The sequence below is a fragment of the Eschrichtius robustus genome, chromosome 16 (genome assembly GCF_028021215.1).
Source record: "Eschrichtius robustus isolate mEscRob2 chromosome 16, mEscRob2.pri, whole genome shotgun sequence".
Lineage (NCBI taxonomy): Eukaryota > Metazoa > Chordata > Mammalia > Artiodactyla > Eschrichtiidae > Eschrichtius > Eschrichtius robustus.
The window spans coordinates 8776787-8794889 of record NC_090839.1 but is presented as its reverse complement, the minus strand read 5'-3'; the positions used below and the strand labels follow the sequence as shown (position 1 = coordinate 8794889).

Sequence of the window (18103 nt, the reverse complement as noted above, 5' to 3'; positions counted from 1 at the left end):
TATATTTTTATATATGAATTTAGGCAAATGCCAAAAAAACCCAGGAACTGTCCAACAAAAATGATTAATTTGATAGAAAACAAATTTCAGTAACTCCACATACGATTTGGTATGCTTACTGAATGTGTGGCTGGCCTACAGAGGAAATGCTTCCCTGTACATACACGCACTTAAGAACCCCACAAACCACGCCATTCCCTCAGAAAAGGGCTGTGGATCTGGGTCCTTCTCAGATGACATACTGAAATTTGCAGTAAAAGGGCACCCAATTCAGAATGGCTGATCTCCGTACATGCAGCACATATTCATAGGGGGGTCAACGCTTCTGTTAACAATTGTGTTAAGACAAGAGACTGCGGAGGATTTCACATAATACAAATCACTGAGAAATTCTTTTTTAAAAAACATACATTTTGAACGAAAAGAGGACAAGTAGCAGAAACATGCTCAAAGCGAGGAGCAACGTCAGAGGAAAGAACACGCACAGTTCTCAACAAGCAGGTTTACAACGTATATTTACAGTTTTACCTGAGGTGCAAGCGTTATATACTTTCTCCCCATCCCACCCCCCAGCCCAAATGATTTCTTTTCAGCAGCGCTCAAGTATGCAAAAAAATTCCACTTCTTATTTGGTCAATTCTAAAAAAAATATTATTCAGGGCAAAATAGAGATGTCCGGTCTCCATTTGTGTACAACCCAACTGTTCCAACTATAGTTTTTATTGCTATTTGGTACAAAAGTTAACAGAACAACTTTACAAAACCGTAGTGTTCCTTATATGTTATATGTACAGTACAATCACAGCTTATTTCAGTAGCTTTCACCATCTGCTTTTTCAAAAGATGAACTAATTCAATTTCATGGAGAGTACACATTTATATCCATCAAGACCTAAGGGGGGGGGGGGAAAGGTTTAAAAATGATTAGGATGAAACTAAATACAGTTTACAAAAATCTTAAAAAAGAAAAAAACAAGTATAATAAATAAATAGAACTAACGGGATCTAGAAATGCAATGGGTTCCATTTAAGCTTAAATTTTGTGACCAAAGTCTCAGGAGTCTAAATAAATAAAAGCTGCACTATTTAGGGGATGCTAATATATACTTAACAGTGGTTTAATGAAGATGATTTAACCAAGAACCAGAATTTATATCAGACACAGTTGCCAAAGGCAACTGCCACCTGTAAGAAACTCTGGAAGTTTATACCCTATGAAAGGGAAATTCATGGCACGGACCAGGGGTGTTTTTTAACAAAACAAATGACCTAGAATAACCTCCTCCATGAGAAGGATGGTGCATAAAACATGTGTAACAATATTTGTTCAGCCAACATCTATTGAGTTTTATGGCTGAAATTCCCAGCGATGGGCCAGCCACTGAATGAAGGAGGCTCCTCCTCAGCTTAGCTCGGAGTGGAAGCCCGACGCACAGGTAAGATGGGCACAAACGGGTAAGAACCACAGCTCAGACGGAACACAAACAGGGAAGCCCCAGTTCCCGGCAAACATTCTGCAGAGATGATATGTGAGCTGGTCCTGAAATCTCAGAACGAGGTTGTTTGGCAAAGAGGGTGCAGGAAGGATGTTCCCGGGGAGAGAGAAATGCAAGCAGAGTAGCCCAGAGGCTGCAGGAAGAGGCCGGAGCTGGATAAACAGGACGGTTCCCATCTGCTGTTACATGCAGGGCAAATAATCTGTTGCTTACAACCTATAAATTTTCTGTTTTCATGTTTTAAGGCAGAGTGGATTTAATCTCATTCCTGTGATGACACCAGTCTCACACCACTGGCATCACCTGAGCGGGAGAGAAGGATGTAGAGCTGCAGAGGCTGATGGGCCCCATGTGTCCCAGTGAAAACAGAAGGAGAAATTCTGCCCTGGTCCGTGAGCCTTTATCTCTGTACCTAGATCTAGCAGGTGCTCAGTCAAGAGTCTGCTCCATGGGGATATGGGGGTGGTTTGACAGGACAAGAGTTATCTGGGAGGGAACTAAATCGGTCCATGAGCCCCAATCTTTCCATTCAATTTATTGTTAAAGGCGTCCTAGTGTGACTCTCACACAGACATCATGCCCTCTGCCCAAACTTGGAAGTAACTAAACTAACACGTGTACAACTCCAAGAATACTGAGGCTTTGGGGTAGCTACCGTTAAATGCATTTGCCATGTGAACGCAAAAGTCGAAATAAACCTACTTGCTCTGTCCCACTCCCCTCCCCCAACAGATAAGGATTCATAAAGGCTTTGAACAAGCTCTTAAACTGAAGGGTTGGGGCACAGGCCTTGGACTGTGCAGACCTACGACCAAAAGTAGGCAGCGTAAGGCGCTGGGCAAGTTACACCATCCAAGTCTCAGTCTCCACATCTGTAAAGTGGGCACAGGACCTCCTAACCCAGGGATCGGCAAACTTTTTCTGTAAAGGGCCAGACAGTTAATATTCTCGGCTTTGCAGGCCATGGAGTCCCTGTCGCAACTACCCACCTCTGCTGCTGTGGCACCAAGCAGCCACAGACAATATGTAAAGGAATGGATGTGGCTGTGTGCCAATAAAACTTTATTGACAAAAACAGGTGGCGGGCAGTTGGCTAACCCCTGACCTGATGCTGTAAGAAGGATTAAATGAGCTCATGGCGATAAAACACTTCACTCAACGCCTGGCATGAAACAAATGCTTAGTAACTTCCAGTTGCTATTGTTGTTTTCACCATTATCATCGCCGCTGATATGCAGAGACCGGGAGGACTCTGTTTTAAGACACTTCAAAATTCAAATTAAAAGCAATTTTACTTCGTATTATTATATTGGATAAGCTAGATGGTTTATTTTCAATTAAGTAAAATCAATACATTATATGTGCTCACCTTTCATCCCCAAAATAGGAAATCAAGTTTTTTTGTCATTTGGTCGATAATGTGCATTCCCAATAAAATTCTCATAGTTCCTCTTCTGTAGCATGCTGCTAGATAAGTGTTGATAGGACACAGGCCTTTTTCCTGATTGAAAAAAAAAAGCATAAAAGGGCATTTAGAATTAAGTTCAACAGTTAGGTAAGATGTGTGTGGGTTGTTAGAAGTCAATTTTCAAAATTCCTAACTGATAATGTGACCAGAACACATAAGACACATACATGTTATAAAGTTACTTACAAGGTGAAATGTTTTTAAATGCCATGAGGACATTTCTTAGCACAGAATTTTAAGTCACTAAAGCTAAAATTATCTAAGTGCTAGGTGGTCATTAGTAAAAATTAAAAAGCTAAAAGGAAACAGCAGCATAAGTATTTTAAACCTGTGTATCATGAACCAAAACTGTGTGGAGGAGGAAGGAAAAAAAGACTGATTTACTTGCAACACAGAGCCTTTTCTCCTCAAGTAAAGACACAGTTATGACTCATGTCCATTTTAAGTGCCGAGGAGGGGGAAAAAAAAGGGACGCTTCTAATCAAAAGGCTGCAAAAATTATCTCTTCATCAGAATTTTTATAAAAGTCACTGGAGTGTATGAAAGCAATTGTTTTTTAATTTGCTGTCCCTACCAGATCAACTGGCATCAAGCCATCCTTGATAGAGCATTGTCACCACACACAATCTTTAATTTGAAATTAATACAAACTGAGAGGTTCAAAATGGATTTGTCCCTTTGGGGCGGACAAACCTGCAGAGCTTATGTCTGACAAAGGAAGGCATGGTGATTTCATCACGTTTTCCAAAGGGGACAGGTCCCCACGACACTCTGATCTACTTTTTTGCAGGCACAGGTATGTGTCAGACACCTCTATAAAACTGTCATGAGTTAGCAAGGGCATTAAAGACACCAAAGTATCTATGAGCGTAATGGACAATACGGGGAAAAACCGTGCTTTTTACAATTCACTTAAATACTTAACAAAGGCTGAAGAAGGCAGTACAGTTCTGTAAGCCTGAGCATCAAAGCTGTTCAAAAGATGCTTTAACCAGCAGTTCTTAGCCTTCTGCACTGGCGGATCAAGGGTCCTCACGGGTATTTACTGAGCACCCCTTGCACCGCCCTGTGCCGGGCACCTGACAGGGCTGCGTATCAAAGTTATATAAAACGCATTTTCTGCCCTGAGTGAGTTCACAGTTTAGTAGGGGTGGTGAGACATGGACATAAGTACCCCACCTCCGGGCTCCCATCTCCCAGGCTGGGCTGGGCTGGCGCGCTAGACGCAACACACATGCGCAAAGGAGAAAACTAGACCGTGATGAAGTCAGGTGAGCGGGCGTAAGTGACACCTGACATCAGACTCCTGGGTCCTCAAGCGCTTTTCATCATCCTCCCAACCAGGGAGAAAATTAAATTAAAAGAGCGAGATTTAACACTGGGGAATAAGCTTTTGTCCTGCAGGGCTGGGCTTGGGGGCCCCGAACCACTGCCCAGCCTCGGAACGTCTCGCCCTCCCGGAAGCCCCCGCCTCAAGGATGCCCACCTTCTAGCGCCGGCCCGGCCGCGGGGCCCACGGGGCCGCAGGGGAACAGGGCTCCGGCCGCAGCGAAGGGCTTCTGCGCGGGCAGCACGGCCGCGTCCGCCTCGCCAGTGCTCAGGAAGCGGGGCCGCGCAGGCAGCGCGGTGGGCGGCGGGCACGCGCACTCGGGGGGCAGCAGCGACGTGAGGCCGCGCACCACATGAAACTTGGGGAGGTCGAAGGGCCGCCGGTAGTGGGGGCCGGGTTGGTCCCCGTCGAGGGCCGGCGCCCCGACCCTCGGCCGCTTGGGGAGCGGCTCGCCCGGCTCGGTGCTGGCGCCGCGGCCGCAGAAGTAGTCCCGGGCCGGCGGTGCCCAGGAGCCGTCATTCCTGGGGGTGTGGTCGCTGCAGCCATTGAGGGCGGCGCCCGGGGCGGGCTGGGCCGGGGCCCCGGCAAGAGGCTGAGGCTTGGGCTTGGGCTCCAGCCGCTTGGCTTTATCCGCGGCCGGGGCCGGGGTCGCGCCGGCTTTGGCGAACATCTCGGAAGGCGGCTGCCGGGCCGCGGCCCCCGGCCCCCCGAGGCTCTGCGGCGGCCGGTGGGACTTCAGGTTGCTGGGGGCTAAAGTGCTGGAGTCGATCCCTGAAGTCAGAGGGGCTTTGCCGGGCCCCGCGGGGGTGGGCTTCGCTTTCTCGGACGGCAGAGGTCTGGGCTGCGCTGGGAAGGCGGGCCTGGGCTTGGGCTTGTACGGATTCGACAGGGGAGGCACATCTTTCCCCAGTAAAGCTGGGGGGCATCCGGTCCGTCGACTTCGAAGCAGAGACTTGTTCCGACAGTTTCTGTGGCTGTCAGGGTTGTACTTATGCTCCAGTCTCTGGTGCATCGTTAGAACCTCTGGATAAAATGTCTTGAAGGTGCAGAACGGGCAGGTGGTACTCGTGGTCACACTTTTACCCAAAGAAGCTGCCGGGCAGCAGTGGGAAGCCCCGAGGGATAAGTTTAAGGGTTTTTCCTGACAGTCTGCGTCGACCTCCGCTTTCTTCTCTCTGTGGCCGACCTGGACGTGATGGGCCGCCCGGCCGTCTGGGTGAGGGGCCACGTCCACTTCTGTTCTGCAGGTGAGGTTGTGTGCCTGAGGTTCAACTGCTGATCTCTTTTTTAACACGTCCAAAGAAGCAGGGGCAGGATTTTTGCTCAGTTTATCAGCACTGTCATCAGCTGCGTTTTTACTGAAATCCTGAGTATCTTTGTGTACTGCTGAGAGGACAGCACTGCCCAGAACGTTCTGAAAGGCAGGGGCCATCCCCTTCAGTTGCTTTGCAGGTGAGCTGCCTTTAACATCTTTGGCACCATCAAAACATCTTTTCAGATTTTTGGTTTGCGCACTGTCGGCGGTTAGAAGTGCATCTTCCGTCTCCTGGTTTTTCCCCTCGTTCCTGACTTCAGCAGCGGCATCAGCCTGCTTGTCCTTGTGGTGTCTCTCCAGGTGATACCGCAGAGAGGTCTTCTGGGCTGCAGCATAGTCACAAAATTCACATTTGTATGGTTTTTCACCTAAAACAAGAAATGTCACTCTATTACAGAAGTTTATGAAAGGTATCGAAACAAATAAGACAGAGAAAATGGGGTCCTTTCCTTTTCCCTTCCTGTCTATTAATCTTCACATCCAGGATCTGTCATGAGTTGTTTGCTTCATCACGCTTTCTACCCCAAATATTTGAAAACGTGAACACGTCTTTAAAAAATTAAAAAGCACACTTTAAAATTATCTCATTTAATCTTCATAACAGCCCTACAGGAGTGAATATTATCCCACTTCTACAGCTAAGAAAATGGGAGCGCAGAAGAGTTAAGTAATTTGCCTAAGGTTGTATGCCAGTGAGCAGAAGAGATGCAAATTCAAGTCCACACAGCGTCCTAAACCATTATGTTACAGCTGCTTCTACAACCTAAAGAAAAGATTATTGGGAATTCCCTGGCAGTCCAGTGGTTAGGACTCCGCGCTTTCACTGCCGAGGGCGCATGTTCAATCCCTGGTCGGGGAACTAAGATCCCACAAGACGTGTGGCACGGCCCCCCAAAAATTAATTAATTAAAATAAACTTAAAAATAAATAAATGATTATTAAATATATTCACTGCATTCTAAATCATAAAAATTCATGCGAAAGAGCTGTGGCATTAAAAAACGTTAAAGAGGTTTTAATAAGATGAGAGTTAGGATAAAGGAGTGAGAAATTAACTTCACAACAAAAACAGTTCAAGTTACAATGACACTAAAGGAATCAAAATGACAGCTACAATCAACAGACTACACATATATTCTTAAGCTAGTCCAAGGATCTAGCAGAATATCTGAACAACACAACAACAAAAAAAAATCAGACACAGAACTACATCATAATCCTCTGAACTAATACATGCTGTAAACAAATCTAAGAAGTTCCTTACCTGTATGTGTTCTGAGATGAATATTGAGGTAATAATTTGAACGGAAAAACTTTCCACAATAACTACATTCTCTTGAGGATGTAAGATGCTTTATTTTTCCTCCATCATCATTTTTATCTTAAAACAGAAACAAAAATAATTCATGTAAGAAGATGGCTCAAGTATGTGAATAGGGCGAGCTGACTTAAAGATTCTTGATAGAAACATTTTTGGAAAGTATAAAATAATTTTTATATTAGGTGTTGGCTAAAAACATGCCAAATGTTGCTTTGAGGTTGCCTGCAGTATTAAAGCACGTGTGCATCAGTTTTTTTTCTGAGCACAGCAGAGTTCACTGTTAAAGATTCAGTTCTTCATCTGCCTCGATCACAGGACCATTTCATAGACTGAAACCAACGGGCAGCTGTCCGCTCTCCCAACAAGTCTGAGACACGCAGAACCTGGCAAACTCAAGGTGGACCTGCACACGGGCTGGAATAACCAGCTTCTTCAGAATAAGTAATTTAGAAGACCGAGCCAATACGAATCGCCGACCACCAGAGGAAAAGCTTTTTATCTTAAACTTAAGCAAGTTACCACTAGAGGGCAGTGAGCACAACTTAATCTTTACAGAAAATTAAAAAGCTTGGCCCTGGGCAAACACCTAGGAAAGTTTGTCAAAATTTAGCAACGTTTTTGGAAAGCAGGTTGTATTATCCACAAGCACTCACCACGGGCAAAATGTACCTGACAACTCAAAATCTGTCCCCAGATGCCACGGGGTTGAACTTTAAACTTCACTCTCTGAGGCCTGATCAGGACACGGGAGTAAATGAAGGTCCTGGTGGGGCCGCTAATGAGAGGAGGACACAGCAGCCCTCCCAGACAGTCGTGCTGCAGTTAAAGTACCGGCTCGCCAAATATGGGCGTTAAGTTCTAGATAAACCTCCTCTTATATTATTAAATTATGTCATATTACATACATCACAGTATGACTACAACAGAAGTCGGGTCATCTCTTTAAATTTAGCATAACTTGTCCTTTTGCCTTGAAAAACTGTAATTCCCTACTAAATGGCCTCTTCCTGGCTCCTTCCACATTCCGCAGTCTAGATTATAGATTTCACTGATTTTAAAAAGCAACTTATTAGTAAACCACGGTGAGCCTCCAGGTACAATAAAGACAGGACTATATAGGGAATTCCCTGGCAGTCCAGTGGTTAGGACTCCACATTTTCACTGCCGAGGGCCCAGGTTCAATCCCTAGTCGGGGAACGAGGCACTGCCAAAAAAAAAAGACAGGACTGACTATAAAATCTCTGTCACCCCTAAACTTCCCTGAACACAATGTAGCCACCTCTAAACCTCCAGACACTCTAAGACAGCAGAGACAACCCTTGATCTAAAAAGGTGTCATGAAGACTTTTAAAAATAATTTACATGAACAACTATTATTAAAGCTATTTATAGCTTAAAGTTGAAAAACAATAAAGATAAATTATTTACTCTGCTTTCTGATCTTAAAAGTAAATCTAAAGAAAGCCAGGCTGATAGTAAATAACAATAAAATAAATCTAGACTAGAAGACCACATCATAATATTAATTCATGAAAGTCCATTCCCTAACGTAGAATGCCCAGCTCTCTTTCTGACAATCACACCCAACTTTGTAGCTGGGCTTGCACCTCACTGCAATTTCCTACTTCCAGCTATGTGTCAGGATTTACGGTATGTTGCATCATATCCAAAACGTTATGAAACGCCTTTATTCTAACACAAAGGGCATGAAACCTCCACATCTACCTGGTTCCTGCTCCTTTAGCACCACCTGTGATTTTGCTGTGCTGCCCTTTAAAGGACTTTTTATAAACAGGCAGTTGAAATCATCCTTGGGAGGTGGAAGACAAGGGTCAATGAACCAATTCTGTAAACAGGGAAATCAGGGCAAAGAAAGGTTAAGCAACACGAAATGGGTCACAGAACAAGGCAGTGGTAGAACCAGACTCAATGCAAGTCTTGGCGCTCCCAGCTATCATGGGCTATTCTATCTGCCTGCCGACTGGGCCCAAGTTTTCCACCCAGTTCTGCCCACACCACCTACTGGCAGAATGTGACCGGCTAGCTCATGTCTTTCAGGGCACCGGGGCATCTATCTCACAGGCCTAATCACCTCCCCATTACTGCAGGCCCACGAACTGCACTGCCACTAAGAGGAATCACTTAGCCAAGACTGGAGGGCTGGTTTAAAGTCATGTTTATGATGTCATTAAGACACCATAATGCGTTTTCTAGATTTCTGAAAAATGAAGATTGTAAGCATGCTAAGTGCTAGGTTTCCTGTCTCCCAGGAAACTCTAAACATGCTAAATATTTGATATGAAAACTGCTGCTCTCACACCCATCCTGTGATCAGAAAAAGAACTGGGCACCGGCTTCAGAGAAGATGTATTATCTGGTCACATTCACCCTGGATCTCACACATGGGGTTCCTAGAGACATCAACACAGTCAAGTTACAATGCAAGAGGCCAGCATATGTTTAAACCCAAGACCAGTCTGTAAACGATACTGTTTCTCTAAGACTAATTCATGTTCTCATCATTCCCGTGTTGATTATGCAGGGGTTTATTCACTGTTCTCCAGCAGCAAAATCCTCTATTCAAAGAAAATACTATTAAATGGATAGAGAAGCTATGGTTTACGTGAAGATGGGCACGACCTGAACCACAGGTGGAATCCTCTGCCCTAGGTGATGCCCACCAGGACTCAAGAGCCCTAGATGATGCCCACCAGGACTCAAGAGATAGGTCAACAGGCCCTCAGCGATGGCTTCCGTTTCCCATAAACGCCATCAGTACATTAAAATTTTGACTGAGCAAAAGTGAGATCTTTAAATCATCTTTGGTGTGTTCACATTCTCTTTCCTTTACAAATTATTTCAGTGACTGAGCTGACTGTGAATGAATACTTGCCCCCAGACACGAAGGACAGGGGACCAGGCAGCACCAAATGGCCTAATACTCTTTCTCTGGTTGACAACCATTCCCAGTACTGATCTGTGCCCACAGATATCCGTTTGGAATAAACGTGTGAAAGCTGGCCCTTGATAGAAAGGGAAGTGCACTGCATATAAGGATAACTTGTTTTTATAGATTAAGATCAGAAATGCTGGGAAACTGTAAGGGAAGGCCAGCATCTCTCAACCCTGACACTACTGGCACGGGGGGCCTGCCCTGTGCCTGGGAGGACGTGTAGCGCATCCCAGGCCTCCACTCACCGGGTGCCAGCGGCACACACACAGCCAACACAGTGGTGATGACCAAGACTGTCTCCAGACACTGCCAGATGTCCACTGGGGGCAAAATCGCCCCAGCCAAGCAGCGCCGATGCACGAGGTGAAACCATGTGTGTCCTGGGACTTCCCTGGTGGCGCAGTGGTTAAGAACCCGCCTGCCAGTGCAGGGGACACGGGTTCGAGCCCTGGTCCGGGAAGATCCCACATGCCGCGGAGCAGCTAAGCCCCGTGCACCACAACTACTGAGCCTGCGCTCTAGAGCCCGCGAGCCACAACTACTGAAGCCCGCGCGCCTAGAGCCCGTGCTCGGCAACAAGAGAAGCCACCACAATGAGAACCCCACGCACTGCAACCAAGAGTAGCCCCCGCTCGCCGCAACTAGAGAAAGCCCGTGCGCAGCAACGAAGACCCAACGCAGCCAAAAATTAATTAATTAATTAAAAAGTAAAGATTGGTTTAAAAAAATAAAATAAAATAATGTGTGTCTCTTGTTAGCAAAGTATGAAATCACATCACTTTTAGAACAGGAAGAAACCTCGATGAGCCTTTTAACTCCACCCTATCGTTACAGAAATGAGAAAGTGAAGGCCCCGAGAGGCTAAGGGACTTACAACAGGGGGATGACACCAGACACAGCCAGGACTCAAACCCACCTCCCCACCCCGATAACCGGCCAGTGTCCTCTGGCACCGAGCAGAGGAGGAACAGTGCACCACCCAGCAGCTTACCCAGGTGGAGCCCTTCTGGAAGCCCATCCTCGGACCCGTCTTCAGAGCCACCTTCTCGATCGATGGCTCCGTTCTCCTCCAGGGTGGGGGGCAGGTCCGGAGAACAGGTCCTCGGCTGCCTGCCGTCCACTGACATGGACGGCGACTCGGCATCGGCCCTGCGGTCCTTCTTGTGCACCCGGGAGTGCAGGACCAGCTGGTGGTAGGTTCTGAAGGCTTTGCCACACTCAGAGCAATGCGTCGGCTTCTCTTTGTTACTGGCTAACTTGGGGTCCGCGTCCACAGAAGGCACTTCACCGGTGGGGTGTCTGGGCTTCTCCTTATCTTGTGAGAGACCTGGACAGCCGCTTTTACTTGTCTTGGACTTCCCAGAACCTTCGGGATGGCTTTTATTCGTGTTCCAAATTTCCCCCAGCTCTTCTTTGTCTGAACAGGACTCGTCGTTGTCAGTGCTCCCCTCCTGGCCCGGCTGCTCCTTCACCTCTCGGCACACGGCGACCTTCCCTTTGGTGGCCAGCTGCCAGGCTTGGTAGGTGGTGAACGGGTCCAGCTGAGGTATCCATTTGGCCGGCTTCTTCGCGATCTCAGGGTGAGATCTGGGTCTTAGGTTTAAGAACTGCAGCAACTCTTCCCCCGGAGATGGCATTCCCTCCTGCTGCGTGTCTGTCTGTGAGCTGCGGGTACCGGAAGCAGTGTCTTTGGTGTGCATCTTCCTGTGATCAATGAGACTTTCTTTATTTGGAAACAGAAAGCCACAAACCATGCAGATCTTGTAAGGAGATGAGACGCTCTCGGCCACGTGCTCCTGCACCACCTCGTTGATGGTAGCCGGGCTCTCCAGGCCTGGCTGCGGTCTGCTCTTGGCCCCCGACTTGCCAGTGTGCGTTCGCATGTGATTCTTCAGAAACCAGGGCTCCTTGAATCTTCTGCCACACACATTACACCCGTAAGTGAAAGAGTCCTTGTGTTTCTTCATGTGGATCTCAACGTCGAAGGCGACTCGAAACGTCTGCCCACACACCTCACAGCTAAGTTCTTCGTTTTCCTTGCAATTCTTATCCTTTGGAGGTTCTGTTCTCACCTGAACTTTATCAAGGGGACTCAGATACTCTGCTTCAACACGCAGAACGGCGGGCTCACAGAGGATAGGCCGATGTTGCATTAAGACGTGTTTGTTGAGGTCTTCCGAACGTGTGAAGGTCTGACTGCAAAACATGCAGTCCAAGGGCATATACCCTTCTATCTGGATTATGTTTTTCTCCTGCGTGGCTCTGAAAGGAACAGCGGCGGTCCCTTTTATTGTCATGGCATCATCAATCTCCATTTGGGTGCCAAGAGAATTGCCAATAACTTCTGGTCCATCCATATACATCAAGAGGGATTGAGTTGGCATGTTTCCTGTCTCTTGAGGATTGTATATAAAATTAGAATCTGGGTGAGGAATCTCTGGAGTTGGAATAAGGCCACTTGTAAAGACTTGTCACTCACACGCCCAGCAGCCCGAGGCCTCAAAACTAGAGCAAGTATGTTATAAAAATTCAAAAGAAAGTGTATATTCCTCTGACTTCTTATCTTCAGAAGTCTCAGGAAGCTCAGTGATAAAAACAATCACTGGATCTTTCCACAAACCAGGCAGACAGACTCCCCAGTGCTCGGATTCAGAGACGAGTCAGCACAAGGCATGAGTTCTCTTTGTCTTCATCAAGTGAGTGATTCAGTTGAGCAAGAAGTCAATTCCAGCAACCTGGAGACAAGGGATTTCCAAAACCTAAAGGAAAAAAAAAATAGAAACGGCTAGCTCCAGTCAGAGAAAAGAGAAGGCTGGCCGATGACTCACAGTGGTCCTTCCCACGAAGCACAGAATGTACCTAATTCAGCTGCTTCGCTTTTAACTAATACAGCGCATCCTGTTAAACAAACGCGCTCGTTAATTAAATCATTAGCATATTATCCAATCAGTACCCTTATCAAACTGCCAGAAATTCATGCAGTTAAACTCAAAACCTGGTACTTTAATGATTTAAATCTAAAATGTAAAGTTTCAGGACAGAAATTGTCCATTTCAGCTGACTATGTTTTAACTGCCACTAAAATGTATCCTTACAAACAACCTGTATAAATATAGAGACTATAAGAACTGTAAAAAATAACAATAAAAGCACTTTAGGTAAAATTTCAAAAGCCAGAGCTTCAAACTGTCTTACAGACAAAACATACAAGAAACACAAATGCCTAAAAGCACACTCAAAGATTAGCCATACCTAAGTCAACAACATAAGCACAAGAAAATGGGAACCTTTCCTAAAATCCCCATTCAAGAAACACACTTCAGAACCGTTGCTCCTCCTGGCCAAGCAGAACCTTGATATTGATGTATTTTGGTTCACTGGATATTCTGGCCCTCATTCCACTGCCCAAATCCCAGTTTGCTTTTAACAGCGTCAGGCAGGGTAGGGCTTCCTTGTCCAAACAACAAATAAGGAAATACATACACAAAGCTACTCTGTGAATGTACACATTTAAAATAAAATCCTCAACATAGCTGGCTCAACATGGCTTAGTGTTTCAACAGAAAATAGATCCTCTCATTTCTAATCCACCTTTCACATATGCACTGGCCAGGTAAAAAAATGCATGAGTTGATTTAACTCTACAGGGTCCGATTTAGAAGCTAATTTTCACTCTTGGAGAAGAATTAACCTCTAAAGCCAACGCCCTCCACCTTTAAGGCAAGCACAGGAATTGTTTTTAAATAGTCCCAACCCCCCTTAACTGAAGTCAGTTAATTCTACCCAAGAAAACAAAAAGACATGCAAACTATTCCCACCACAGTCAACGTTATATTAAAAAAAGCACACAACTTTCCTTCTCTCCACTTCCTCAAAGAGCAAGGGCCTGTAGGCTCAGAAGAGGAGGAAACATTTCTTCCACTTCTTTACGCTCAGAGAAAGAAAATTCTCATACTCCCTGTTATCTTTAGTTTTGAGTAAACTACATCTTTAACATGAAGCTTTTCTAAATAAGACTGCAGATCAAAGTTTAGGGTACAGAAAGAATGGACTCAAGTGTTTTCTCTTCATTTCTTAGTCTTTTACTGCAATCACAGGGAAGGATGAACACACGGGCTGCCTACCGGCTGCTGGGCAGGACAGAACAGTCCCGGCCAAGTCACAACCTTGAAGCTGGCACCACCACGTACCTCACCTTTCTCTGTCTACTTAATGAGGGTGGTTAAATTACAGGACCACTTGCCGGGTTCCAAAACTCTGTGGTCCTGGGGTTAGATCTACATTTATGGATAGACATACTCAAAAGAATATTTAATGATTATGCTAATCAAGATGTTAAATGATATTTGGATCTGTGATTGATAATTCAGGTTTCTGTGTAGTCATTTACTCATTCAACAAATATTTACTGAGTGCTAGTGTCCCAGGTAATATTTTAACTGAAGAAAGTAACAGCACACACTCTAGAAAAGCAGTTCTCAAACCCGACAACACTGTTTTCACTGGCCAACAGCTGAATGAGAAATAGAAAAACTGCTCAATGAGCACAAAAGCTATGTGAATTAATTCCAATTTGAATAAAGATTGTCCTTTATTTGAGGTCCTTTCTACTTTTTGGTGCCAAAATACCCTTTTCATAAAACGAAAGAGTGGCAATAGCAGGCTTTTTTTTTTTTTTTTTAATGTCCTAATTTGGCAAAATCAAAGTCCCCCAGGTCAGACCTCAACATTATTTTTTTTTTTTTTTTTTTTAAGAAATTTGATTAGTCTGTGACATTTTTAAGTTTGGGGGAACTCCACTTTTCTATAAATAATCTTTCCCCAAAAGACACCAATCCTAAACTCAGTATCTGGATTAAACATGATGTGTGTACATCCCTATTATTTCCCACGTGGGGTAACAGCATATACTGGAAATTCCTGTCTTAGAAAGACAGTTCAGTTTCAACTCTATCTCTGAAATGTTAAATATCTGGGTTAAGTAAGTCATCATCAGCTTCCAACACAAGACCTAAAGGACTGGTAAAGGAGGGTAGTGGGAAAAACCTTAGGAGAAAGAAGAGCTTCAGTTTTGCCCAAGAGGGTGAATAGGAGGGAGGGAAGGATGTCCCAGGCCAGGGAATCTTCAGGTGCAGTCAGATGGGGAAGAAGACCCTCCCAGGCAAAACCCAAGGACTTCTTCCTCCAGGGAAGCTTCTGGGACAGATTCTGATGGTCATTAACTGTGCCCAGCTGTCCCCAGCACTAGGGTCACAAGCAATCCTTACTATTCTCCCAAAAGATACGAAAACTATGGGCCATTCCTTTAAAGTAAGATCCCAGGGGCAGAGACCCTGTTGGCCCGGCTCACTGCTGCCCCCCAGTGCCTAGAAAGAGTCCCTGGCACAGGGTGAGGCTCTCAAGAAACACATAAATCAGTACAGGTAGAGAATGAGTACGTGTATTTTTGGCCACAGTCACCAACCGTAACTGACTTCATATTAAAATTAACTTGAATGTTCATCAAGACTTCTACACGGCTATCTGTGGCTGCCATCTAATTGCCATTTTCTGCAATGTTAAGAGTATAATAAAAAATGAATCATATATAATCATACCATAAAGTTAACTAGTAGAAGCAAAACTGCATCACTTGGCTTTATAACCACTCTCCTTATTGACCTACCAAACCCAAAATGCAGGGCCTGCTAGGGACATCTCTCTGAGCAAATACCCTCAACTCGACTTAGAAAACTAAATGCAGACAAAACACTTCCTTAAACTATAAATCAATAACTACACACAAAATCAGTCTGCTCAACAAAAATCAAAAATCTTTATAGAGTGCCTGCAATAATAAAGACTTTAATAATAACAGAACTTAAGGAAACCAGACATCGTAACCTAATTCCTGGTAACACAGCAACAGGTCACCATCCCAACTGAGGTAAGTGTGCACACACAGGCTCCCCAGCACTTTCGGCGTTTCACGTATGGAGCACACGGACGCCAACAGTACGCCAGTGGCACTGCTGATAAAGTGAATTGTCTTGTCTCGACAAGGAACTGGAGATGGAGGGGGTAGGGAAGATGTTATAAACCAACACCTACAGTCTAACTGCTTTTAGTTTGCAGAAAAGTGAGCATTCTGAACAGGCGAAGCTTATTGAAAGGCACTCAGCAAAAATGTTTTTCAACGTCTAAAACAAGTTTTCTTAACCTTTACTCAGGTTAATGACAGCACTTGACCATCAGCCAGACACACCTAAGGCACCTAAGGCAAGAGGTTATTCAGTATAACCTAATATTTTGAGCGAATACTAGGGTTTAATTTATATTGTGATCACTTAAGTAGATACTTTTTTTTAATTCACCACAACACAAGCTTTGACAAGAATAGAAACCATACTGCTACAACCACCTGGAATATAAGTCTGGTGTTCTTTAGGTCATTTATCTCTTTTTAAAGCAGATATTCATCTGTGAGTAAATTTCCTATGAATTCTGCCAATACCTATCGACCTTGAAATTAGCAAATATTGATACTACCCAGTATACAACGCTTAATGAAAAGCACCATAATTTGTGCTTAAGCACAGTAAATTAGAGGTGAATGCCACCTTGCTGACAATGTAACTTGGAAATACTGTTCTTAATATACAGCTGTACTCAAACTGTCGCCTTTAGAGACCCCACATCCCTACTTCGGCTGAACAGGTTATCTGACATGTCTTGGCATGGAATATTTATTACCATAGTATGGAGCAATAAGGTATTCAAGGTCCTCAAAACCTGTCAAAAACACTTAAAAATTCTATTTATAGTCAAGTAATTTGCAGTATTCCTACAAATCTACTCCCCCTACCACCACCCAAGTTACCTAAGCGTCCAAATAAATGATCACTAAAACATTCAGTCTAAACAAACTACTAGTCTCCGGCCAATTCATTTGTATCCTTTAAACTTCAAAATTATCTCCAAGATGTGGTTAGGAAACTGCCGGTTTTTCTATAGGTTTTCCTTCTCTATTTTGCACATACTGTTTTTTCCTTAATCTGACAAGTGAAGAGAGCTCTACACAGTAATCTACAGTGGCAATCAAAACCTACAACTTTAAATCCTTCAACACTATTGCAAGGAAATCACCAAGGTCACACCCACTGAGCAGACGGCCAGCCCAACTTTCCTAACATCACTGCGGAAAGATGTTTAAAAGTTCAGCGAGAGAGAAAGACTAAAATATTCAAAGTTTACATTCAACATTACAATCTATTTGAAAGCAAATGATTGTTCAAAGGCAAAGCTTGGGAAGATCCGATGGGATAAAGGCTCATTTTCTTGAAATTCTGTGTAGGTGCTTGGTGCTACATGCGATTAGAGACCAAAGTAGGATAAAAATATATTCCTACTAGCATATTTCAGCGTCATGATTAAGAACTCTGCCTGATTCCTCCTAAATTAATTAAGCTTGATAAACGATCTTAATATGAACTTAAAGCACCACATATTAAGTTTTAGTTTCAGTATTATCAATATTAAGATACTGTGGCCTGTAAACTGGCTTTTAAAAATTCCATCTTGACGTGAAAAAAAGAATTATAAGGGAAATTTTTTAAATTTTACTTAAGCAAGATTAAGCACTGCTATCAGTGAGTTTCTATTATTACCACTTAACCAGTACTACCTTAAGTATTTTGCAAAGATTCTGGACAGGACTAACTTCAGAGAGATTTCAACGAACTAAAAAAAAAACTACCTGTATTCTTTAACTATCTACAAAGAAAACACTGCACACACACACACACACGTGTGTGTATATATATTTGTATATCTGTGTGTATATAACACACACACACACAGATATACAAATCACTATAACCATTATATTACCCATTACCCTACGCAACTACACCTCTTTTTCCACAGTGCCTAATGGTGAGTGTTCTTAATTATAGCCAATTTAACCAACTTCAGATTATATATAAACAAGGGCAATGCCTTTTAAGGCATGAGATCTTTCTTTAGCCACATTTAAATATTCCCCTCCCCATCTCTGTTGAGTAAATGCTAAAGCTGTATGTCTGGCTCTTTCAAATCACCTATTTGCTTTCAAAAAATAAAAAAAAAAAGTCTCCCTTCAATTAATACAATCACTACTCAGCAGACTTATATACTGAACTGAAAAGAACTTATCCACTAATTTAAAAAACACAAAAACACTTCTTCTGGTATAACTGAACT

The 18103-nt window shown here is 44.1% G+C and overlaps 1 protein-coding gene across 4 annotated transcripts in view; it reads right to left on the bottom strand.

Annotated features, from left to right (window-relative positions):
* Positions 1 to 741: 741 nt before the first annotated feature.
* ZNF217 (zinc finger protein 217) overlaps positions 742 to 18103 on the bottom strand; it is a 38496-nt gene continuing 21134 nt past the window's right edge. For all 4 annotated transcript variants that reach the window (XM_068524242.1, XM_068524245.1, XM_068524244.1 and 1 more), the window contains 5 exons: positions 10875 to 12642; positions 6874 to 6990; positions 4451 to 5977; positions 2866 to 2997; positions 742 to 892 (listed from right to left, as the gene is read on the bottom strand). In XM_068524242.1, coding sequence (XP_068380343.1) covers positions 2888 to 2997; positions 4451 to 5977; positions 6874 to 6990; positions 10875 to 12267 — 3147 coding nt within the window. In that variant the 5' untranslated portion in view covers positions 12268 to 12642 and the 3' untranslated portion in view covers positions 742 to 892; positions 2866 to 2887. The remainder of the gene's footprint in view (positions 893 to 2865; positions 2998 to 4450; positions 5978 to 6873; positions 6991 to 10874; positions 12643 to 18103) is intronic.